Source organism: Dipodomys ordii, unplaced genomic scaffold, assembly GCF_000151885.1.
Source record: "Dipodomys ordii isolate 6190 unplaced genomic scaffold, Dord_2.0 Scaffold58, whole genome shotgun sequence".
In the NCBI taxonomy this organism is placed as follows: domain Eukaryota; kingdom Metazoa; phylum Chordata; class Mammalia; order Rodentia; family Heteromyidae; genus Dipodomys; species Dipodomys ordii.
In genome coordinates, this window is record NW_012267274.1 from 9,922,983 (window position 1) to 9,943,005 (window position 20,023).

The 20,023-nt window shown below is 38.7% G+C and overlaps 1 protein-coding gene across 1 annotated transcript in view; it reads left to right on the top strand.

The window, feature by feature from the left end:
* The window catches only part of Cacul1 (CDK2-associated, cullin domain 1), a 66,176-nt gene extending 47,291 nt beyond the window's left edge, over window positions 1–18,885 (top strand). The window contains exons 6-9 of the mRNA XM_013021938.1: window positions 4,826–4,915; window positions 9,257–9,395; window positions 13,739–13,782; window positions 14,133–18,885. Coding sequence (XP_012877392.1) covers window positions 4,826–4,915; window positions 9,257–9,395; window positions 13,739–13,782; window positions 14,133–14,173 — 314 coding nt within the window. The 3' untranslated portion in view covers window positions 14,174–18,885. The remainder of the gene's footprint in view (window positions 1–4,825; window positions 4,916–9,256; window positions 9,396–13,738; window positions 13,783–14,132) is intronic.
* Window positions 18,886–20,023: the final 1,138 nt, after the last annotated feature.

Here is a 20,023-nt window from a genome sequence, read left to right on the forward strand (position 1 = left end):
ATTGTTAAACTTGGGGTCACTTTTAGAAAAGGTCACATTTTCAAACAGTAGTGAATGGAGAGGATCTATGCTTCCTTACTATGTTCACAGAGATTTCAGAGTCTAGAATGGAGGTCCAGACATACATTAAAAAAAAAAAGACTACAAAGTTGTTTACAAACATTTCTGAACATTATCTCATGAGGTTTTTCAGTTACTGATTTTGACTAAGTATTTTTTCTGATGTTGACATTGTCTTTGTCTTTTGTTGTAAAATGCAGCACATTTTTTTCCTTGTGAAAATTCTATAGAGAAATGTTATCACTCTGGTAAAAATGCCTATTTCCTTTTTTTAAATTTTTTTTTATTGTGAAAATACTGTACAGAGGGGTTACAATTACATGGGCAAGATAGTGAGTACATTTCTTATCAAGCATTGTAGCCTCCTCCTTTGTTTACCCTTCCCATCCCTTCCTATCCTCCCTCCCCCCGCAATCCCCCCCCCAAGTTGTAAAGTTCGTTTTTGACATGACAACTTGTACTTCTCATTGTTGCAACAGGTCCACCTGTATCCTTATTTAAACGACTTGTTTTTCCCCTTCCCCTCCACAAATTATACCGACATCAAATACAGTGAAAGCAGGGGTTATACTGTGGGGGAGGGACATACAAAAAATGCCTGTTTCCTTTAAGAATATTTTTATATCTGGTATGATTTGAAAGTCAACTTTATTGGGCATATGGAAAGAGGATACTCAAAAGAGAATATCATACTCCCTTCAGAGGAGGGAAAACATGAATGGATACCTCTTTTGTACATCATGTAGCCTGATTTTTCCATAGAAATGACATTTAAAGATAAACCTTTTGCTTCTTAAGTTTAAAATTCTATATAAGTTGGATAAAACAATTTATCAGGTATTACAGAGGTATTACAGGGAATTGTACTTAGAATAAGGGATGGAGAAAAACAAAGAGGGGGTAACAATGTTCAACAAGAAATGTACTCATTGCCTTACTCACGTAACTGTAATCCCTCTGCACAGCATCTTTACAATCTTTAAAGTTACTACTTGTCCCATTGGTTTGGGGTCCAAGGGACTCTAAATGTTTAACAATGTTGTGTGGAGGATTGTTACCAATATTTTTTCCAGCACACACACGCACACCACACACACGCATGCACACACACACCACACACACACACACACACACACACACACACACACACACACACACACACACACACACACACAAGGTATTACCTATTCCAGGTCTCTTACAAATAGTAACTTAATTTTCATAGCCCTATAGAATAGTAGTTACTACTAGAGAAACAGGCAGAGATTAATATTAATTGAAAGCATAGTAACACAGTCTTTACAGAATGTTTTTCTCTTGTTACACATTTTCTATCATCCCCTTAATACAGCAAGTATTCACTTTATGTGATTTTTCTAAAGTCTGATTTGATCAGTAATTTTCTTCTTTGGACATCAGATACATTTGGAAATGCTAGTATTCCATTTATTATTGCTGTGTAACAAATAATCTGGAAAAAAATTGCTAGCATAAAACAGCAGCAGTCTTTTACTTTGCTCTGCAATTTAGGAAAGGCCTGGTGAGAGAGTTTATCTCCTCTGTTCAGAGTTGGTTGATGAGGCTCAAATGAGGTTTTCAGTGTGACTCAGTCACATGGCTGGTGAGTAAGTTGGTGTGGCTTTTGTTTCTTTTGTGTTACTTCTGTGAGTGAAAGTCTTAATATAGGAAACAGCAACTCCTGGGCAGAGAAAATTACCATGTCATTCTGTTGGGTGAGCAGTGATAGGAACTCGGACTCATGGTGAGAGAATGTGTATGTGTCTCTTGATGGGCAGGGTCCTTTCTCAAGTTACTATATCAAGGCCAAAAGAACACCTTGTATGCTTTAAAAAAAAGTGTTCCATGTTATTCATAAATAGGGGCTTCCATAAACAAAATCTTGACTTCTCACTGGTTTTCTGTCAGCTTCATGGTGTGATCATTTTCATCTAGTGGTGGTATAGTGGTGTGGTGGTGAATCTGCACACATGTGACAATAAACATGGGGGGGGGTCAGGTAAATGGTAGAAATTTGCAGTGAAAATGTAGTATGGGGAAGTTGGAAGTAAACAGATTTATAGTTCAGTGTGCAGACTTTTTTATTTTTGGGTCCGGTCATGGGGCCTGAACTCTGCGCCTGGGTGTTGTCCCTCAGCTCTTCAGCTCAAGGCTAGCACTCTACCACTTGAGCCACAGCGCCACTTCCGGCTTTTTTCTTTTTGCTTATGTGGTGCTGAGGAATCGAACCCAGAGCCTCAGGCATGCAAGGCAAGCGCTCTACCACTGAGCCACCTTCCCAGCCTGAGTGTGCAGACTTTTAAGTAATTACATTTTTGTTAGTTTCCTTATGAAATTTTAGTTTAGACCCTTATAATTTGGAAGTTTTGAGGTTATGTATTTTTGGTTTTAGTTTTCATTTTTATAGTAATCAAATAGAAGCCTGAAGCTCTGAGGAGTACTTGGAATAGCAGAGGAGCTCCTGACCCAGCAAGACACTGGAGACTTTCACATTATAACCCAGCGATAGAGAGAGTAGGACTAGGAGCTCTTCAGTCTTCCTCTAGTTTTAAAAATATAATTTATTAATTAATGCCTACGGATAATAGATTTTAACATACAATTTTAAGAAGATCCTTACTAGTGTCAGTGCTTATAAAAGCAGTGTGTCTGTGGGCCCTGTGGAGAACTCAAAGCGGGAATATGTGTTTTGGACCTCTTCAGTTGACATCTTGCCCTGTGATTATCTGGGAAGGTTTTTCTTTTGTTTTTATTCTCAGTTTACTCATCTTTTTTTTTTTAATAGATGTAGAGAATGATGAGGCCTTTGAGACATTAAATCCTATATTAAATAAAATTTATGAGGTTCGTAAAGTAACTAGCACCTGTTTACATGCTCGTAAAAATTCTCAACTTCCTCAACTTTTCTCCTTAAAAAGGAAGGTTAATTAGAAAATGATTTAAGTTACAATTTTCTTCCAAAGTTTAGGCAAGGAAAGATTATAGTGATATATTGCAATTTCTCAATTTTAATGTTATTCTTGATTGTCATTTTTTTCAGTTAATTCATCCCAAATTAATGATACTCAGGATTTACTTTTGTTACCTCTTTGCAGCTATCAGCTGACACAGGGTGTTTATAACAGGGCATTTTGGAGAAGGGGGGCAGAGAGAGAGAGAGAGAAACTGAGAGACTGAGAGAGACAGAGCCCAACCATATAAGTATGTTGTTGAACTTGGAAGAGGGGAAGTCAGTGATGGTGAAAACTAGGAGTGTGGATTTGTAAAGAGTGAGAGTTTGGATTTGTGATACATGTTAAAATTAAAGAGATCCTTAAGTACTCACAAACAGCTTTACATTTAGAATTTCTATTTTTAAACATTGTATTTTAGAGAAATATGATTTTTCTGAACATAATTAACATTTGTCATCTTTAAAAATGTTGAAATCTACTTACGCTGGTCAAAATTGTCATGTTGCTGCTGAAGGGGAAGGATGAACTTCAACAGTGCACCTCTTACGGCCTCATTATATCAATTTCAGTGAAATTCGTACTGTGCCTTGGCCAAATAACATGATGTTTCATTTTTAGAAAGATATGGATAGAGGAAATCAGTTTGTCCATTACATTTTAAATTTTTGTTGTTAATAAAGTTTTTCACTAGCAAATTGTTTTGAGAGATAAGTTAAAAGTGAACTATTTTAGGTCACTGGCATTCATTCTGTCTGCTAACCAATAGGATTTCTGTTACTGATGCTACCTAGAGGAATTACTCCTATTTGTCAAAACACTTTTTTTTTTTTAAAGAAAATGTTGTGTGGCTATAGGTAAGTTAAGCAAACTCCTTTTGTTCTCATGTTGAGAACCAGGGTTATGTTGTTACCAAAATGGTTCAAATGGAGAAAGTATGTAATCAGCTCTGACCCTTGCCATTAGGAAGAAAAAGTAGATAAAACTGTATCATCTGGCAAAGTGAATTCTGTCCCTGATCAGTTAATAAAATTACTACAGGTTGTTGGGCACCAGTGGCAGTGGCTCATGCCTTAAATCCTAGCTTCTCAGGAGCCAGTCTGGGCAACAAAGTCCATGAGATTCTTCAACTAGCAAAAAGCTGGAAGTGGAGCTGTGGCTCAAGTGTAGAAAGTGAAAAAAACCCAAGGATAGTATCTAGCCCCTGAATTCAAGCCCCTCAGGACTTGGCACCCACACAAAAAAATATTACTATTAGTTAAGCATCCCTAGTCGAGTAATTCAGAATTCACAGTGCTTTGACTGTGACTTTTGGAGCATGACAGATTTTGGAGCACTTCACATTTTCACATTAGGATTAGTAAAAATCTATGCAAATCATGAAATTCAAAACACTTCTGATCCCAAGCAATGCAGATAAGAGGTACTTAACCTATAAAATGGGAAGACCCTCAGATCTAGTGTTTTGAGGGGATAAGAGATGATGGCCAGAGTGTATTGTGTGTCCTTTTATTCCTCACATGTAATGGGTGCACTTTGAGTTCACGAAGTGCCACAATACTTGCACTTAGAAAGCTTCACTCCTCTGAGAATGCTTGGCCCAGTCTGGTCCATTAGTGCCCCTGAAGTCTTGGGGTTTTGTTTTCAGTCTTAGTATTTCAATTTGTGTTTTGTCCTCTTGAGCTGTTCCTTGTACTTTTGTGTATGTTTTAGTCTTAGGAATAATAATAGAGAGTTTTGATGTCACTTAGCAGGTGTTACATGTTTTGTAAACCAGTTTTCTCTTCTTATTCCAGCTTTACTGTTAGAAGCCCAGTCAACACCATTTCAGGTCACGCCTTCAACTATGGCAAATATTGTGAAAGGCCTGTATACTCTCAGACCAGGTAAACAGCTGTCATTTCTGCTGGGATTAGACTTATCTATTATAGCCTTATCCAACAGACATTGGTTCTCTATGTGTTGTATGTGGCCTATGTCAAAGAAAGAAAAGCCAAGTTTGAGGCGCTGGGCAGGGTAGGGGGGGCATGATGGTGTAGATATTCATTAGTATGAAATGTAAACTCAAAACTCATTTGGAACTCTAGTGGAAAACAACTAATTTGGTTTTTGTGACACTGTGAAATGATTTCTAGGACACATTGGGTAAACTTGAATCTTACGGGTGTACATGTCTATACGAGGCTGAGACAGGAGCATGGCTAGTTTGAGGGTTAAATTGTGAGACTTCAAAAAAAACTTTAATCTCATGTTTTGTTTTATTTCCTGTCTTAATCGTTAGGGTGTTTGTCCTTTTCTTCCTACTCCATACTTCTAAGAATGCATAGGCATGCACATTTATAAAAACTCCCATCTTCCTAGCCTAGTACATAGCTGCCAGATACCTAGAAATCTTGGTTACAGTCCCTCATGGAGATGTTTGTGAACAATATATATTCAGAGAAGCAATTTTTTAAAAGTCAAAGATTATTGTATTTAAAGGCATAGTATTAGAGGTATATGCCTGTCTTTAGAATAAAAACTTCTTATAGATTAAAAAAAAATTAAAGGGCAGTGGTTCACACCTGTAATACCAACACTCAAGTGGAGATCAGGGCCAGCCACAGGAAAAAAGTTAGGCTCCCATCTTACCCAACAAGTTAGGCTAGGTGGTGTATACCTATCAATCCAGGCTACATGGGAGGTACAGAAGGATTGAGGTCCAGAGTGGCATGGGTTAGAACACCAAACACTACCTGAAAAATAACTAAAGCAGAAATGTGCTGAAGGCATGGTTAAGTATTGAGGAAGTGTCATACCCTGAGTTTAAACAACCCAGTTCCACCCCTCCACCCCCCCAGAAAAGAAAAATCCTAAGGTACCTTAATAATTGGTCTCTTAATTCTTGAGCCAGAGCCTCATGTTTTGTCTTGGAGTTATCTAGCTAGTATGGAAAAATCACATCCTTGGGAGAGAGATGGCGAAAGTTCTCAGGGTGGAACGTTGTTCTGCAATCTTTAAAAATATTGCACTTGCTAAAAGATTCTTTTGTTGTCTGAAGGTTAAATGAAATAAAACATGATTTATTAGCTTGATAACAATTATGTAAATAATAACTTGTTGCCCTCTCAATTAATGGTTATTTTATATTCATTTTAATTAATTGATGGCTTTTTGGTTAATTAAAAGATGTCAGAATTTAGCTTTCTGAGAGAATTAGGTGAATTCTCTAGTAGCAGATAAGCTGATTTTTTTTACATACTTTCTCAGGCTGTTTTAAATAGTGCTTACCAGAATGTTCAAATTTTTTGTTCCTTAAATGGAATCAGGCCTTGAACTCTGTATTACAGTTTTTAACAGGAATTGTATGAAGTGTTTATTTGCAAAAAGTGCAAAAACATTTTATTGCATATGTCCAATAAACTGATAGTTTTTTTTCCCTCAGAACTTTGAATTTCATCTTCCCAGTGTAGTGAAAGTAACTCAGGAAATTGGGAGAGGAGCCTAGATTATGAATGTTTCTTCTTTGCTGTTGGAAGGTTGCAATGTGATAAAAATGTCTGCCTCCTGAATTGGCAGCTTTATCAGAAGTAACACAATTACAGAATAAAGCTAATTAGTGTGGGTAGAAAAGAATTATAGATACATGTTTACCTAATTTTTTTTTGTTGTTGTTCTGTTATGGGGCTTTGAACTCTGGGCTTGGGTGCTGTCCCTCAGCTCTTCAGCTCAAGGCAAGTGCTCTACCTCTTGAGCCACAGCACCACTTCCAGCTTTCTGAGTAGTTTATTGGAGATATGTGTCTCACAGACTTTCCTGCCCAGGTTGGGGCAGTTGGCTTTGAACCGTGATCCTTAGATCACAGCCTCCTGAGTAGCTAGGATTACAGGCATGAGCCACCAGTGCCCGGCACCTAAATGTTATTTTATCCAGGTTGAGTTCTTGTAATATGATAATTCTACTTATGAGGAAAATTCTGTATTTGAGAATTTTCCTTTTCACATGGTGACTTTTACCACTGATTAACCTTCTATTTCCCTGTGTATTTTCAGAGATACTTTTAAACGCATTTTGACATTTATAGATCTTGGAGGTACCCATTATTTTCCTGGTTTATTAAAGCAGTTCTGTTCACCTGACAGAGTATTTTTCACCTGACTAGACTATTTTAAAACATAAAGCTAAATATTAGGGTTTCTTCCTTTGCAGGGCTCCTCAGCGGGACTGCATGTGAGTGGCCTGGGAAAGTTTTTAATTCTACATTCCTGGCCCTAAGCCTAAGCCTGAGCCTTGGAGAGTGGAGAGTCTGAGGACCTGTCATTGTTGTTGTTTTAACCCATCATTTTAGAAGCAGTCACAGACATCTGACTCTACTTCCTTTTCACCTAACACAGACATTATTTCTCCATGTTTTTGTTAATGAGCACCTGAAGTTCAGTGAAGTCATTTAAAGATTTGACTCTGGCACCTCTGGTTCTCCACCTAGTGGTTCTCCAGAGCATTGGAGTGGCTTTCTCTGAAGGCCTTTTAGAGCTGGTAGCTGGCAGGAGGGACACTATTGACAATGTTTGTTTGGTATAAGCCAGGGCACATGGTAAAGAGTGGCCCGTTTTCATTTGCGGTGTTTGCCTTGTCTTTAACTTAGCTCTTCTCCCATTGGACATTGTTTTTTCCTACTTTTTTTTTTCACTCACCAGTAACCCAATGTTAGATGTGATTTTGTCAGATTTACATTATCTGCTCAGATTGCAGATTCTAAAGCTCTTGCTTGAAGAGCTTTGGCATTCTTACGGTTTTTGAATCAGCAGCCAAAATGTTTTGCAGAAGGAAAATTTTGAAAGGGCTGGATAAAAACAGCTGGAAAGGGACAGCAGTATTAATTGAGGACCACGAACAAGTGAGAAGAATTCTGGTTTTGCTAGTGAGCAAATTTTTTTGATATTTCTGTTCTTTGATAGTCCATTTATTGTATGCTCACTGAGTTAGAGGGATTATTTAGCTTATTTAACTTTAAGAAGGTTACTTTTTTTTTTCAACCTACAGAGTCTTGGTCTTTATCATTTGTGCAAATATTCTCTTATATAGTAATTTTTGTTATGTTTAATACAAATATTTCTTGTGACTTCCTTTGTCTTTTTGTTTTCTATGGACTTTTTTATCTTAGTAACTCATTAACTTTCTGTATATTTAATTTTATTTTTCTAGTTTAACATGGTCCAGAAAAGATGTTTTCTGGGTTTGAACTCAGGGCCTTGAGCTTGTTAGGCAGGTACTGTACCATTTGAGCCATGCTTCCAGCCCATTCTGCTTTTATGATTACTCAAATGAAGTTTTGCTTTTTGCTTTGGCTGGCCTACACCATAATCTTATTATTCACACTTTATAGCCAGGATGACAGGCAAATGCCACTGTGTCTATATTAGCGATCACTACTTCTTTTTGCAGGGCCTGGTTTCTAAATACACTGTGATCCTCCTGATCTCTACCTCTCAAATAGCTAGGATTTATAGGCGTGAGCCACCTCTCAAAAAGTACTAACCAGATATCTCCAGGCCACTTACTAAATACTCAAGTCTCTCCCTTACTCCTCTTTTGTATTGTCTTGTTTTGTATATGTCTATTATTTAGCTCTGTAGTAGACTACTTTTGAATCAGTGTATATTGTTCTTTGTTTTCGTTTTGTTTGTTTGTTTGTTTTTTGTTTTTACCTTTCCTGGCACTGGGATTTGAAATCGGGGATTCTAACTTGCTCAGTTGACACTCTTACACTTGAGCTACTTTGCAGCCTGGCCTTTTTGGAGATGCCATCTAAAGGACTTTTCTGTCCCTTTGGTTTCAAACCATTATCTTCCAGATCTTGGCCTCCTGAATTACAGGCACAGCAGTTGTTTTAACTAATAGATAATAGGGTTGGGATTTGGAAAGGCAGCTCCCTCCCACTTGGTATTCTCATGGATGTTTCCCTCCATATTTAGGATTACTGACAAGTTCCATTAAAAATTCCCCCTAGAGATTGTCAGTAAGTTTTGTTAAGTCAGTAAAATGTAAAAATGTCTTCCTTCATCATACTGTATTTTTTTTCTAGGAAATTTAAACTTTTGTGTGTTCTTTACTGAAATAGCATTTAATTAATTCTCCTATTTTAAATTTGTTTTATTTTTCATTCTTAAAACAAAAGAAAGCTTCCCCGTTTTCATTGAACTTTGCTTCTTTGAGTTCCTTAAATCAATCTTTTTCTTCCCTCACAGAGTGGGTTCAGATGGCTCCATCTCTATTTTCTAAATTTATTCCAAACATTCTCCCTCCGGCAATGGAATCCGAGCTTTCTGAGTATGCTGCTCAAGATCAGAAACTTCAAAGAGAACTTATACAAAATGGTTTTACAAGGCAAGTTGTTTTTCTCCTTTGGTGACAAAATATGTCTGTTTCCTTCGGCTGATTTGACATGGTGAGAAAGGGGAAATTACTGTCCAAGAGCTACTCAGTCTGCACACATTCATCCGAGTCCTGAGCTTTGAAGAAGGGATTTCTCACTGGTGAGCAGTTAGGTAGGGCAACTTTCAAGGTCCCTCCAGCTTTGATTCTGCCATATTAGCTCTGAACATTTGGGAAAGCATTGTGTGGAAATTTGATTTTTAGTTATAATGCACTTTTATGATTGAACCAGCAAAGAAGCTTTAAATTCTGTCTTTCATATTTTCAGTTTTTTTGTTTTTCTAAATTCTATTTGCTTATTATTAAGATATCTATATGTGGAGAAAATTTACCCTTTGCTCTTATTTTTTGAAAATATTTGCCATTTCTTATTTTGGCTATACCCCAGAGAATCTTACAGAGTGCATCTTTTCAATTAGAATAAATTCATACAAAGCTTTTGTGTTTCCTCATAGGAAACTCCCACTTATATCATCACAATATTACCTCACATGTTTGTAAGCTTTACTCTTAGCACTTTGACCTACCTTCTATTTTTCCTGGTGTTAAAGAAAATAGTGGGAAAGAAGACATCAGAATTGTCTTAGTCATCAATGTGTCCACACATAATAGGTTGAGTGTTGATTTAACCTGACTAGGCCTGAAAATGATACTTCTCTTTCAAAGTTCTGAGACTAAATTTACAAAAACCAGTCTTTGGGGCTGGGAAGGTGGCTCAGTGATAGAGTGCTTGCCTTGCATGCATGAGGCCCTGGGTTTGATTCCTCAGCACCACATAAACAAAAAGAAAAAAGTCAGAAGTGGCACTGTGGCTCAAGTGGTAGAGCGCTAGCCTTGAACTGAAGAGCTGAGGGACAGCGCCCAGGCCCAGAGTTCAGGCCCCATGACTGACTAAAAAAAAAGAAAAGAAAACTTTATAAAAAAAAAAAGTCTTGATGGATTATCAGCATAAATAAGGCAGGTAATTATTTTGTTATTTCTGTTCTTCGATAGTCCATGGATTGGCATTTACTATCTTTTTTTTTTTTTAAACTTAGAGCTTCCAGTATGGGGAGGGAGAGAAAAAGGAGGGAAAAAAAGCCAGTTCAAATTCCTGAATATCAAGCCCAGCAAACTCATCAGTAGTACAACCTGGCCACAACCAAAACTATTTCCTTTTGTAGTCCTGGTTACTTGGTGTCTGCTTGCAAGCTCACTTACACTGCTCAGGAAGGACTGTCATGTTAGTAGCTGGTGGACTGCCTGCCTCTGTCCTGTCACATTCAGTGTGTTCTGTGCTGTGACCTTTGTCTAGCTGGGCTTCTTTGGGGAGCAAAGGTTTTGAGACTATAGTATAGGCTAGCCAATAATAATTCTTATTACTGGCTCTCATGGAGGAGCAAACATTTTATGATTTTTGCCTCACCAAGCACATGATTCCTGCTTAGTGCTGCAAATGACTTTCATTTAAGACATTGTTCCACTTATGTGATTAGACTTCTCAACTGGCAGCACACAGCTTTCATGTGGATGGCGTAGAGGATGTCTTTGAAATGTTTTGAGATAATTTGACAACACATGATATCCTCCTCTACAGTTGGGAGCACATTTTCATTGGAGCTTGAGTTTTTGTGTAATCTTTAGGTATACAGAAATAGACTTTTCTCAAAGATAGAACTAACATATAAATTCAAGGATCCTTTTTTTCCCCTCTTCTGAGTAATTGAATTGATTAAAGAAGGGCAACAGTTTGGTGTGTATTGTCAGAAATCACATTATCGAAGGTATAAATGTAGGTCCTCAGCTGGAGCATCCTTATTCAGACCAACCTGTGTTATCTCCTACAAAAGGTGTTCCAAGTAGCTCGTGAAAACAAACAAAATGTTCTTCCTGAGAAATGGTTACTTAAATTTCAGAACTAAATAGAACCTGGTGGTGGAGGGGTCTTATCTGAAGGGTCACCCCTATATTTGGACTTACTTCTGGGAAGGGGTCTGGTTTTGTGGACAGCTCATAGATTTCCAGACTTGTGGGATTATTGAAAACATATTTGGCATGGATCACATTTATGATGTTCTTCTCCCCTGTGGATGCCCAGTTTTTATTTAACTATTGAGAGAGAGGAATGAATGCTAGGTATATATGGTAAAGCTTAAAAAGCAATGAAGCCACATCTGTTTAGAGCTTTTGAGGCTGCTAGAGACAAGTCCATGGAAAGTGCTGTGCAAGGTTTTCTCTAAATGCTCAGCCGCCAGTGATCATGAGGTGCTGTCTCTCTGCCAGCCATGCAGGCTCCTTACCCTGTCTGGCAGAATGTCTGTGGTGGTCTGCAACCCAGTCAGAGGAAAATGGGAGCAGGAAGAGTTGCATTTCTGGAAGATTCTTCATTATTACAATCTTTCAGAATAAGCATTAGCTTAGTGGCCAGAATATTATGTTTAGTAGTTTGGAAAATTGGAGTGTCAGAGTAGGAAGTAATTGGGCTAGTGAGCATGTTAATAATCTGTGAGACTGAATTATTGACAAAGTATGCAACAATTACTGGTGGTTTATCTCCAGACACTGTTACAGGCACTGGAGTAGACAAGGCAGAAAAAGCTTCTGCCCTCATGAGACTTATGCTCTAATGTTGGAGACAAATAGTAAACGTGTAAATAAGTATGATTTCAAATGAAAATTAGTGAAGAAAATTTAAGCAGCATGAAACCATGGGTTTCAGTTGACATGGTAAAAATGCCCTCAAGGAGAGGGTGTTGAGCAGGGTGGAAGGGTGAGGAGCAGCTGTGTGGCTGCCTGAGGGAGTGTTGCAGGCAACACTCAGTACAGATGTGCTGACAAAGCCAGGGTGGCTGAAGCGTTGTGACAGAAGTAGAAAGTGGTGGAAAATGAGGCGGGAGCCATGTGAATTGGAAATTGATTTCTTAACTTGGTGGGAAATCGTGAAGGGCTTTCACCAGAGGTGTGAACTAATCTTAAGTGTTTTACATAAGCTCACTGTGACTCTTGTCTAGACTAATAATGAAGTTGTACAGTTGTGTGGGGTCAAGATGGTAGTGGTCTGGATTGGGATAGTAGCAGTGGAGTTGGGTGGGAATGGGTGACTGGAGGTGATGCAAGGTGAAGTCACAGGGAGATTTCAGAGGGTCTGGGATGTTTTCATGGAGATGAAAAGGGGTTGATGTTGTGTTCTGGCCATGGTAAATTTGCAATGTATATATTGGTGATTAGTTAGTCAGACTTGCGTATCTGAAGATACAGAACTCAGAGCTAAACATACGTATCTAGGTGCCACAGGCATGTAGAGAAGATAAAGCCACTATGCTACTTGATTATTGTCTTAGACTAAAGAAGTGTGTGTAGAAGAAAGAGGACCAAAGATAATTGTTAAAGCAGAAAACAGACAAGGAACAGTAAATAGGTGGGAGGAAAATTAGAAGAAGCTAAAGAAAAGGTTTTTTGCTGGGTGCCAATAAATAGCTCACACCTGTAATCTACTCAGGAGTCTGAGAATATGGACTATTTCAGTTCAAAGCCAGCCTAGACAGAAAAGTTGCTGACTCTGGAGGCATGGTTCAAGTGGTAAACTAGCAGATAAGCAAGTATGAGTTCAAGCCTCTGTACCACGGGGGAGAAGAGGAAGTGTTTCAGGAAGGGTGATATAAGTTTGTAAGAAAGTGAGAAGCAGCAGAGAATTAATTGTTGTAATTCATAGGTTCTTAATCATTGTACAGCAGATACTGAGACTCTGGAGAGACAAAAATACAAACAGTATTGGGGGTTGGGGGCATTAAGGACCTAAGCAAAATAATGGGTTTTTAACTAGAGTACAACTAGTGTTTGAGAATGAGCTGGTTAATGTACACACAGGATCATGTTCTTCCACCCCCATTAGTTCATTGTTGTTTTTTTTTAAATTAGTCTTGGTTTCAGTAGAGCTTTTAAGGGAAGATTTTTAGATTTTTCTCTCATTTCATATTTGAATTGTATGTTCAGGTCACTGGGAGTGGTGATAATAGAATCTGAGTTTGTCTTTAGAGAGTATACTTAGTCTGAACCTATTTCTAGAACTCATTGTAAACTTACCCTTATAGATGATCATTTAGTAACTTTCTATATTTAAAAGACCACCTGTTAGCTAAGCTACTCAGATTACAAATGACTCAGTTTATATTTAATGTTCATTTTAAAACAAGTTGTGGGGTTAGAGCTAAAGATTTACTGTGTTTGCACTATTGGTTACATTGATTCATTTCTGCTTTCTGTATATGGAAAAACTAATCAGTTCTGTTGACTGTCTCCTCTTTCTTTACCTCTAGAGGTGACCAGTCCCGGAAGAGAGCTGGGGATGAGTTGGCTTATAGTAAGTATGGTGTTTGGTCTGGTCTGTCTGTAGTATTCTGCTGTGTACATACTACACTGTGTGTGGTTGGGCTCAGGGCTGTTCTGAAGGCCGGGGTAGCGGGGGTGGGGTGGGGAGGGGGGGTCATGGTGGTTTTCAGGCAGCTGCCAAGAAGGCCACCAGATTCTTTATTGTCTATGAGGATGGGATAGTGACCCAGGGTGCATCTCCTTTCTCAGAATCTTTACTCAAAATTACAAAATTGTAAGAATTTTTTTTAAATGAATTCTCTTTGGGGAGAAATATGTGTTTAATACCATCTCCAGTGCTGTCTCCTCCTCATGATTGTTCATGGTCTTGCCTTTTTTCAGACAGCTCATCTGCATGTGCAGGTTCCAGGGGCTACAGATAGTGAATGTGTGCAATGACCCGTCCTTCAGAGAGAGGGCGCACTGGAGCTGCAGGGACTGTTGGAGCACAGCGGCCTGTGCCACTCAGGAGCTCCGTCGCAAGGCTGTTCTTGGAAGAGGATGACAGATTTCTTACTTTTGTTTGTAATTTTAAAAAACAAAAACTTAACAAAAAACAAAGACATAAAAACACAGTTGCTGCTAGACTTGGGGGTGATTTTGAACTGGGACAATCTTAGTTTATTTCCAAATTCGATGAGGAGCAAGCATCTTGGAAAGTGACTGACCATTGCTAAGTGAAATCCGACAGCCAAAATCAGCAGCTTTCTCCAAAAATATAAGAACAGAAGAATCTTTTTTTTTTTTTTTTTGAGGCACTTGGTTATTTGTGGACTTGGCACTTGAGCATATTTGTTTCACATGTCAAGATTCTTTTGCTTTAAAACCAAATAGTTGATTACAATGCAGTATTTTTCACGCATAACCTAAACAATCTGTTTTAAAATAAGAGTTGGCCTTTGTTTAGCATTAGAAAGTCTTTGAAGGAAGTTGCTAACTCTGCTTTCACTACAGCTTTCCCCATCAGTTCACAACGTTTTTCTACTCTGTGCCTTTAGCTTTGTGCACTTTGCAACTGTGTGATGGTGTTGTCAAACTCCCAAATGATTTCTGGAGAAGTTGGTGGTATCGCAAGGCAACCCATCAAGATGGCAGGTGTGACTTGTCGTGGGATGCTATTAATGGGACAACAGAATTGCTTGCACATGGCCCCTGCCATGCCAGGGTGTGCTTCTATTCACATGTGGACTAACTCAGAGCATCTCCATTCCTGCCATCACCCTCACCTCATTTCATAGCCTCTGTAGGCCAGGGGTGGGCAGTGCTGACGCACCAAAGCCCCTTGTAATAGTACGGAAAGTGCCCAAGTAGGAGCTGCTTCCTGTGACACTCTAGGGAGCAATATAGCTGTTAAAACCAAATATAATCCACAGTGTGGGGTTCCTGATCCATTTCATTTTAATGGGTGAGACAAGTACTTAAAAAAAAAGTAGAGTCGTCTCTGCATCTTCTTTTTGTGCTTTTGAGCAAACTAGAGAAGGTGCAGTGGTGTTTGAAGGCTTTCTTCCAGCCATGGCAAATTCTTATTTTTTGTTTTGCCATACCCACAGTGCTGTTTCATAAGTCTCTAAGGCTTTTCTAGTTGTTTTTGAAAGTCAAGAAAAAATAGATGTGGCAAGGAAGAAATTTTTTCTTTTCAGTTTTGCTTGAACATAAATTGAGCATAGGTTTCAGTCTGTCACGTTTCATCAGAGGAATAATATTTACCTCTTTGGAGAACTGGGATGGAGACACCCCAGGGATGCTGCTGCACTTTTGATAGACATGTTTCTCAGTTGCCTTGGCCAGTTCAGCATGTCCTTTGCTTGGAGTGTGATGGTGAAAGAGAAGTGGGTTATTGAGACAAAGCATTTCAAGTAATGGAAGCCCTTCATTCCTGAGATGTGTGCAAAGCAGTAAAAGGAAAGGTGGTCAGATTTAAGTATTTATCAACTAGATTGGTAAGTTGTTTTTGGAGGTTTTTAATTGGGCTCATTTACTCTCTGAATGTCAGGTTGCAGGGAAGAACATGGGATGACTGCTGGAAAGTGTGCAGTCTGTTACTGTGACTCCCGCACAGCTCCTGTGTGCCGGCAAAAGTGCCACTCTATCCCAGGCCCAAATGTCACTTTAGTCACTGCAGTGTTTGTTGCAGGCTTATAAATAACATTCAGAACTGACATCCTCTTGAGTAGTTTTAGCAATATTTCTGAAGGGAATAAAATTCAAACCTTTCTTTAAACAAAGGTGACTTCTTTATTATTCTAAAAATTCACCCAAATACTTTTCTGGAAGAGAGCGTCCTTATTGGCCAGAGACAGAACTTTCCCTATAAAAGCATTATATTTTGATGCAAATTGGCATTAAAATTCCTGGATTTTAATGCTTTTGCATTATTGTTAGTGGAAATGGTTTTTTTTTTTTACTTGTGTATGTGTTAAGTAGGCAAAGGAAAAATCTAAGTTTCTTAAAGTTTCTTAAAGTTTTTGTAGTGACTGTAGCCAACTGTGGATTGAGACTGTGTTCCATAAAGCTGTCATTAGAAAGCATTGGGAGTACAAACACCTAGTGCATGTGACCTGGTTCTTAAGTATCTTGGCCCTTTGAGGTGCATTGCAGTTTGAAATTTTTCCTGTTTTAAATTGGATTTGCTTTTTAATTGAAATCCTTAACACAATTCTTAGTTTACAACATGAAAGGAAAAAAAAAATTTGCCCTCCTCCCATTTTGTATAGACTTAAGTACTGTTTGCCAAAAAGTATTCACCTTTCATGTTGATTTGTATTCTTCTTCCCATGACATGATAGTTTTTTTCTACCCTAACTAAATACAAGCTTTTATATCAAATCATTGAAAGCAAAAGTAATTGAAGACAGTATTGTTCATGCAGGTTGATCAGTTATATCGATTATTCAACATACACAGATAATTTGGCTAAACTGGCTGGTATATATGTATGGCTTAAAACTAGATCCTTACCAAGGAAGCCAGGTCTTGATATAATGACATGTCAAAGTAAATAGATGATGGTTGCTTTGAGAAACAGTATATATTTTAAAAGTTGGCTTTAAGCTTTAAGTCTGTGTCACATCTGCTGACCTCTGTTGTCACAGCTGCCCCCAGATCCAGCAGGAATTACTCCTTTTTTGTCTTTGGGGCAGAAAGCAAAGCCAGGTGTGAAGCAAGGTTGGTGAGAAGAAGCACCAATGTGGATTGTGTAGAAAGGTTACATTTTTCCTGCTGCAGATGTAGTAGATGTCCACAGCTCCGCCCCCCCTTCTGCCCCCCTTCATTAGGATCAGGCTTATTTGTAGGGAGGTAAGATTGCAGAGAGATAGATGGATGTTTATTGTCACAAACACTGCACACGTGCCCTCAGTGCTCAGACCTGTCCATCTGCCACTCTCCTTGCTGTATGCCATGTATTCTGTTGGGTTGCAAATTTGCACACATAAGTAATTCCTCAGGAAGAGTTTGTACATGCATCACCTCACAATATTCTGTACTGACCAGGGATTTAAAGGTTTCAGCACAAAAGAATTAATGCAGAGTGGTCTGTACATCTGCTAGCAAAGGCAATGGTGGTTCAGCAAACAGAATTGGTTTCTGCAGTTATTATGTGAGCAGGAGCTCTTGTATCATAGTATTTAAATAACCTATTGAATCTCCTTGTAGACAGTCTGTGACTCCAAAATTTTGTCATCTTACTGAGGTTGCCTGTGTTTTTCTGTTCCCCGCCCCCCCGCCCCGTCTTACAGCAGTTGATTATTTCTGTGATTTATGCAAGAGATATTGCCCTGGAGCTAAAACTCAATTATTAAGCAGCTATTGTTAGACTAGCTGAGCATTGTTTTATGAATATACACTAATCTGAGATATTAAAAAACAGCTAAAGGGCAAACAGAAAACCTGCATTGGCTATCTCCAGCCATTGTTTGGATGTTTTAAGTTGATTTTTATGGTGTGTCCTTGAGCATTTAGCTTGCAATATTAAGTTTACTTTTATCCAAGTCTAGACTGCTTGAAGGGACTTTAAAACTCAAGGTCAAATGTGAATCCCTTGGCTGACACCTATAAGAGGTCTAGAGGACCTTCTTCGTTGTAATTACTATTTTCAATAAGATTGTGTAACATGAAATCCATTTTTATTAGAAGTTAGAATGGAGGTCATAGGAGTTCATGGAGACATGACTCTCATTACTTTCATTACCCTGTTGAAATTCACCTCATTTTCAGATCACCAGAATACATGAAAGGAGCCCTGTTTTTTCCCAAGGAAAATGATTCATCTTTTGTCCCCTCTCACTTTGAGTAACTGTAGTCATTAACACCTTGCCTCCTCCACTGTCCCAAGACCCTAATTTGAACTGCTTTCCGGAACCCAGTGGCATGAGTAGAAGTTTCTGCTTATTGGTGGAGTGGCTATAGGAGAACTGAAGATAACCCTGTTCAGATCCTTTCCTAGAGGACCCAGCCTAGCCTATGCCACATCCCTGCTGGTGGGAAGTATCTTCATTTCAGGTTGGACTGCATTGTCTAGGAAATGCTTCTGGAAATTTTGTAGAGTGGCTCTGGGGCTAAGAATTCTGTGGTTTGGAACAAAATAAACATTTTGTATTCTCACATGTCATTTCAATGTTGTGACTGTACTAAATGCATTCAGACTGGCTGTTCTCTTAGAGGGTGTATTTTGTTAAACAGATGGCAGTTTACCTGACTCTCATTAGTCCTACTGTCAATATTACATCCTTTAAATGTGAAGTTGTGGGGAGCTGTGGCTAGAAACAGGATTGCATATACAGAATTTGGAAGATCAAATACAGACCAGGGGTTGCCAGCCACCAGCACAGCCAGAGAAAGGATAAGGCAACGAAGTCTTTGACCTGGTGGTGCTTGTTTGTCAGGTGGTGTGGTGGGTTCAGAACAGGTGTTCTGCACATCAGCTCATTTGTTAATCCAAGGAGAACAGAGTGGTGGGTAGAACCTGGGTCTAAAGCCACTGCCTTTTCCTTTTTCTTTTAACCCGTGGTGGATTTTGAATCACTCCTTCTGTATTAGGGTATATTTCTATCACTCTATAAAGAATTGTGATTATTGAAATAAATCTTGTACAGATATCCTTGGCCTTATGTTATAATTGTGCACAATGCCCCTGGCCTCAATACCCAGGCACTGGAACTTTGTTACAATATAGAAATTAGCTTTTGTTCACAGTGTATTCTAATGCCTCCTGCAGGATGACCATAGCAACAGTCTTTGTCACCACAGTTAAAGCCTGCCGAACACTATTCTTGACCCCTTTATCAGTGGCACAAAACTTGGTATGTAACTATGTACTTCTGTATATACACATACATATACATATTCTATAGGTTTATATTTAGTATGTCCATGGGTTTATGTGTAGTTTTTAATTGGCATACAATTTCTTTGGGGGACCTTAAATCAAAACTGGCTTGAAGATGGGTGCCAGTGGCTCATGCTTATAATCATGGCTACAGGGGAGGCTGAAATTGAGGGGATTATGGTTCCAGACAAGCCTAGCCAGATTTCCATGGAAGGGATGTGGTAGGTACAAAGACTCAATTTTATCAAGATCTCAACTCTAGTTTCTCAAAATTCATTAGATTCGATTTCCCATGAAAATCCCAAATGGTTTTCATTGTAGAATTTGTCAAACTTATCTAAAATACAAATGAAAAAGCAAAGGGCCAAGGATACTCAAACCTACCTAAAACAGGACAGAATGGGAGGGCAACTAGCAATGTAAGATAAAAATTACTACCAAAACAGTGATTACAGCTAATGGAGTAGGGAAGGATTTCATAAACAAGATAGTTTATAATTGACATAATTTGGCTACATTGATAGCAAATAGTTTTGTTTACTGTAGACGTGCCAAAGTGGAAAGCAGCTCAGTCTGCAGTAAGGTGCAGAAATTCACAATATATCACATAGAGCACCTGCGTGCTGATCTGCAATGAGCACAACTCAGTCAACCATTTCAGGGGAGAAAGAAGTGGCCACGAAAAGATGGTAACCCTTATTTTCATAGTGAGGAAATGCACATTGAAACTAAATAATAGCCAGGTGCCCGTGGCTCATGCCTACAATCCTAGCTACTCAAGAGGCTGAGATCTGAGGATTGTGGTTTGAAGCCAGATGAGGTGGAAAGTCTTTGTGAGACTCTTATCTCCAAGTGGTACTGTGGCTCAAGTGGTAGAGCTCTAACCTTGAGCACAAAGAGGCTCAGG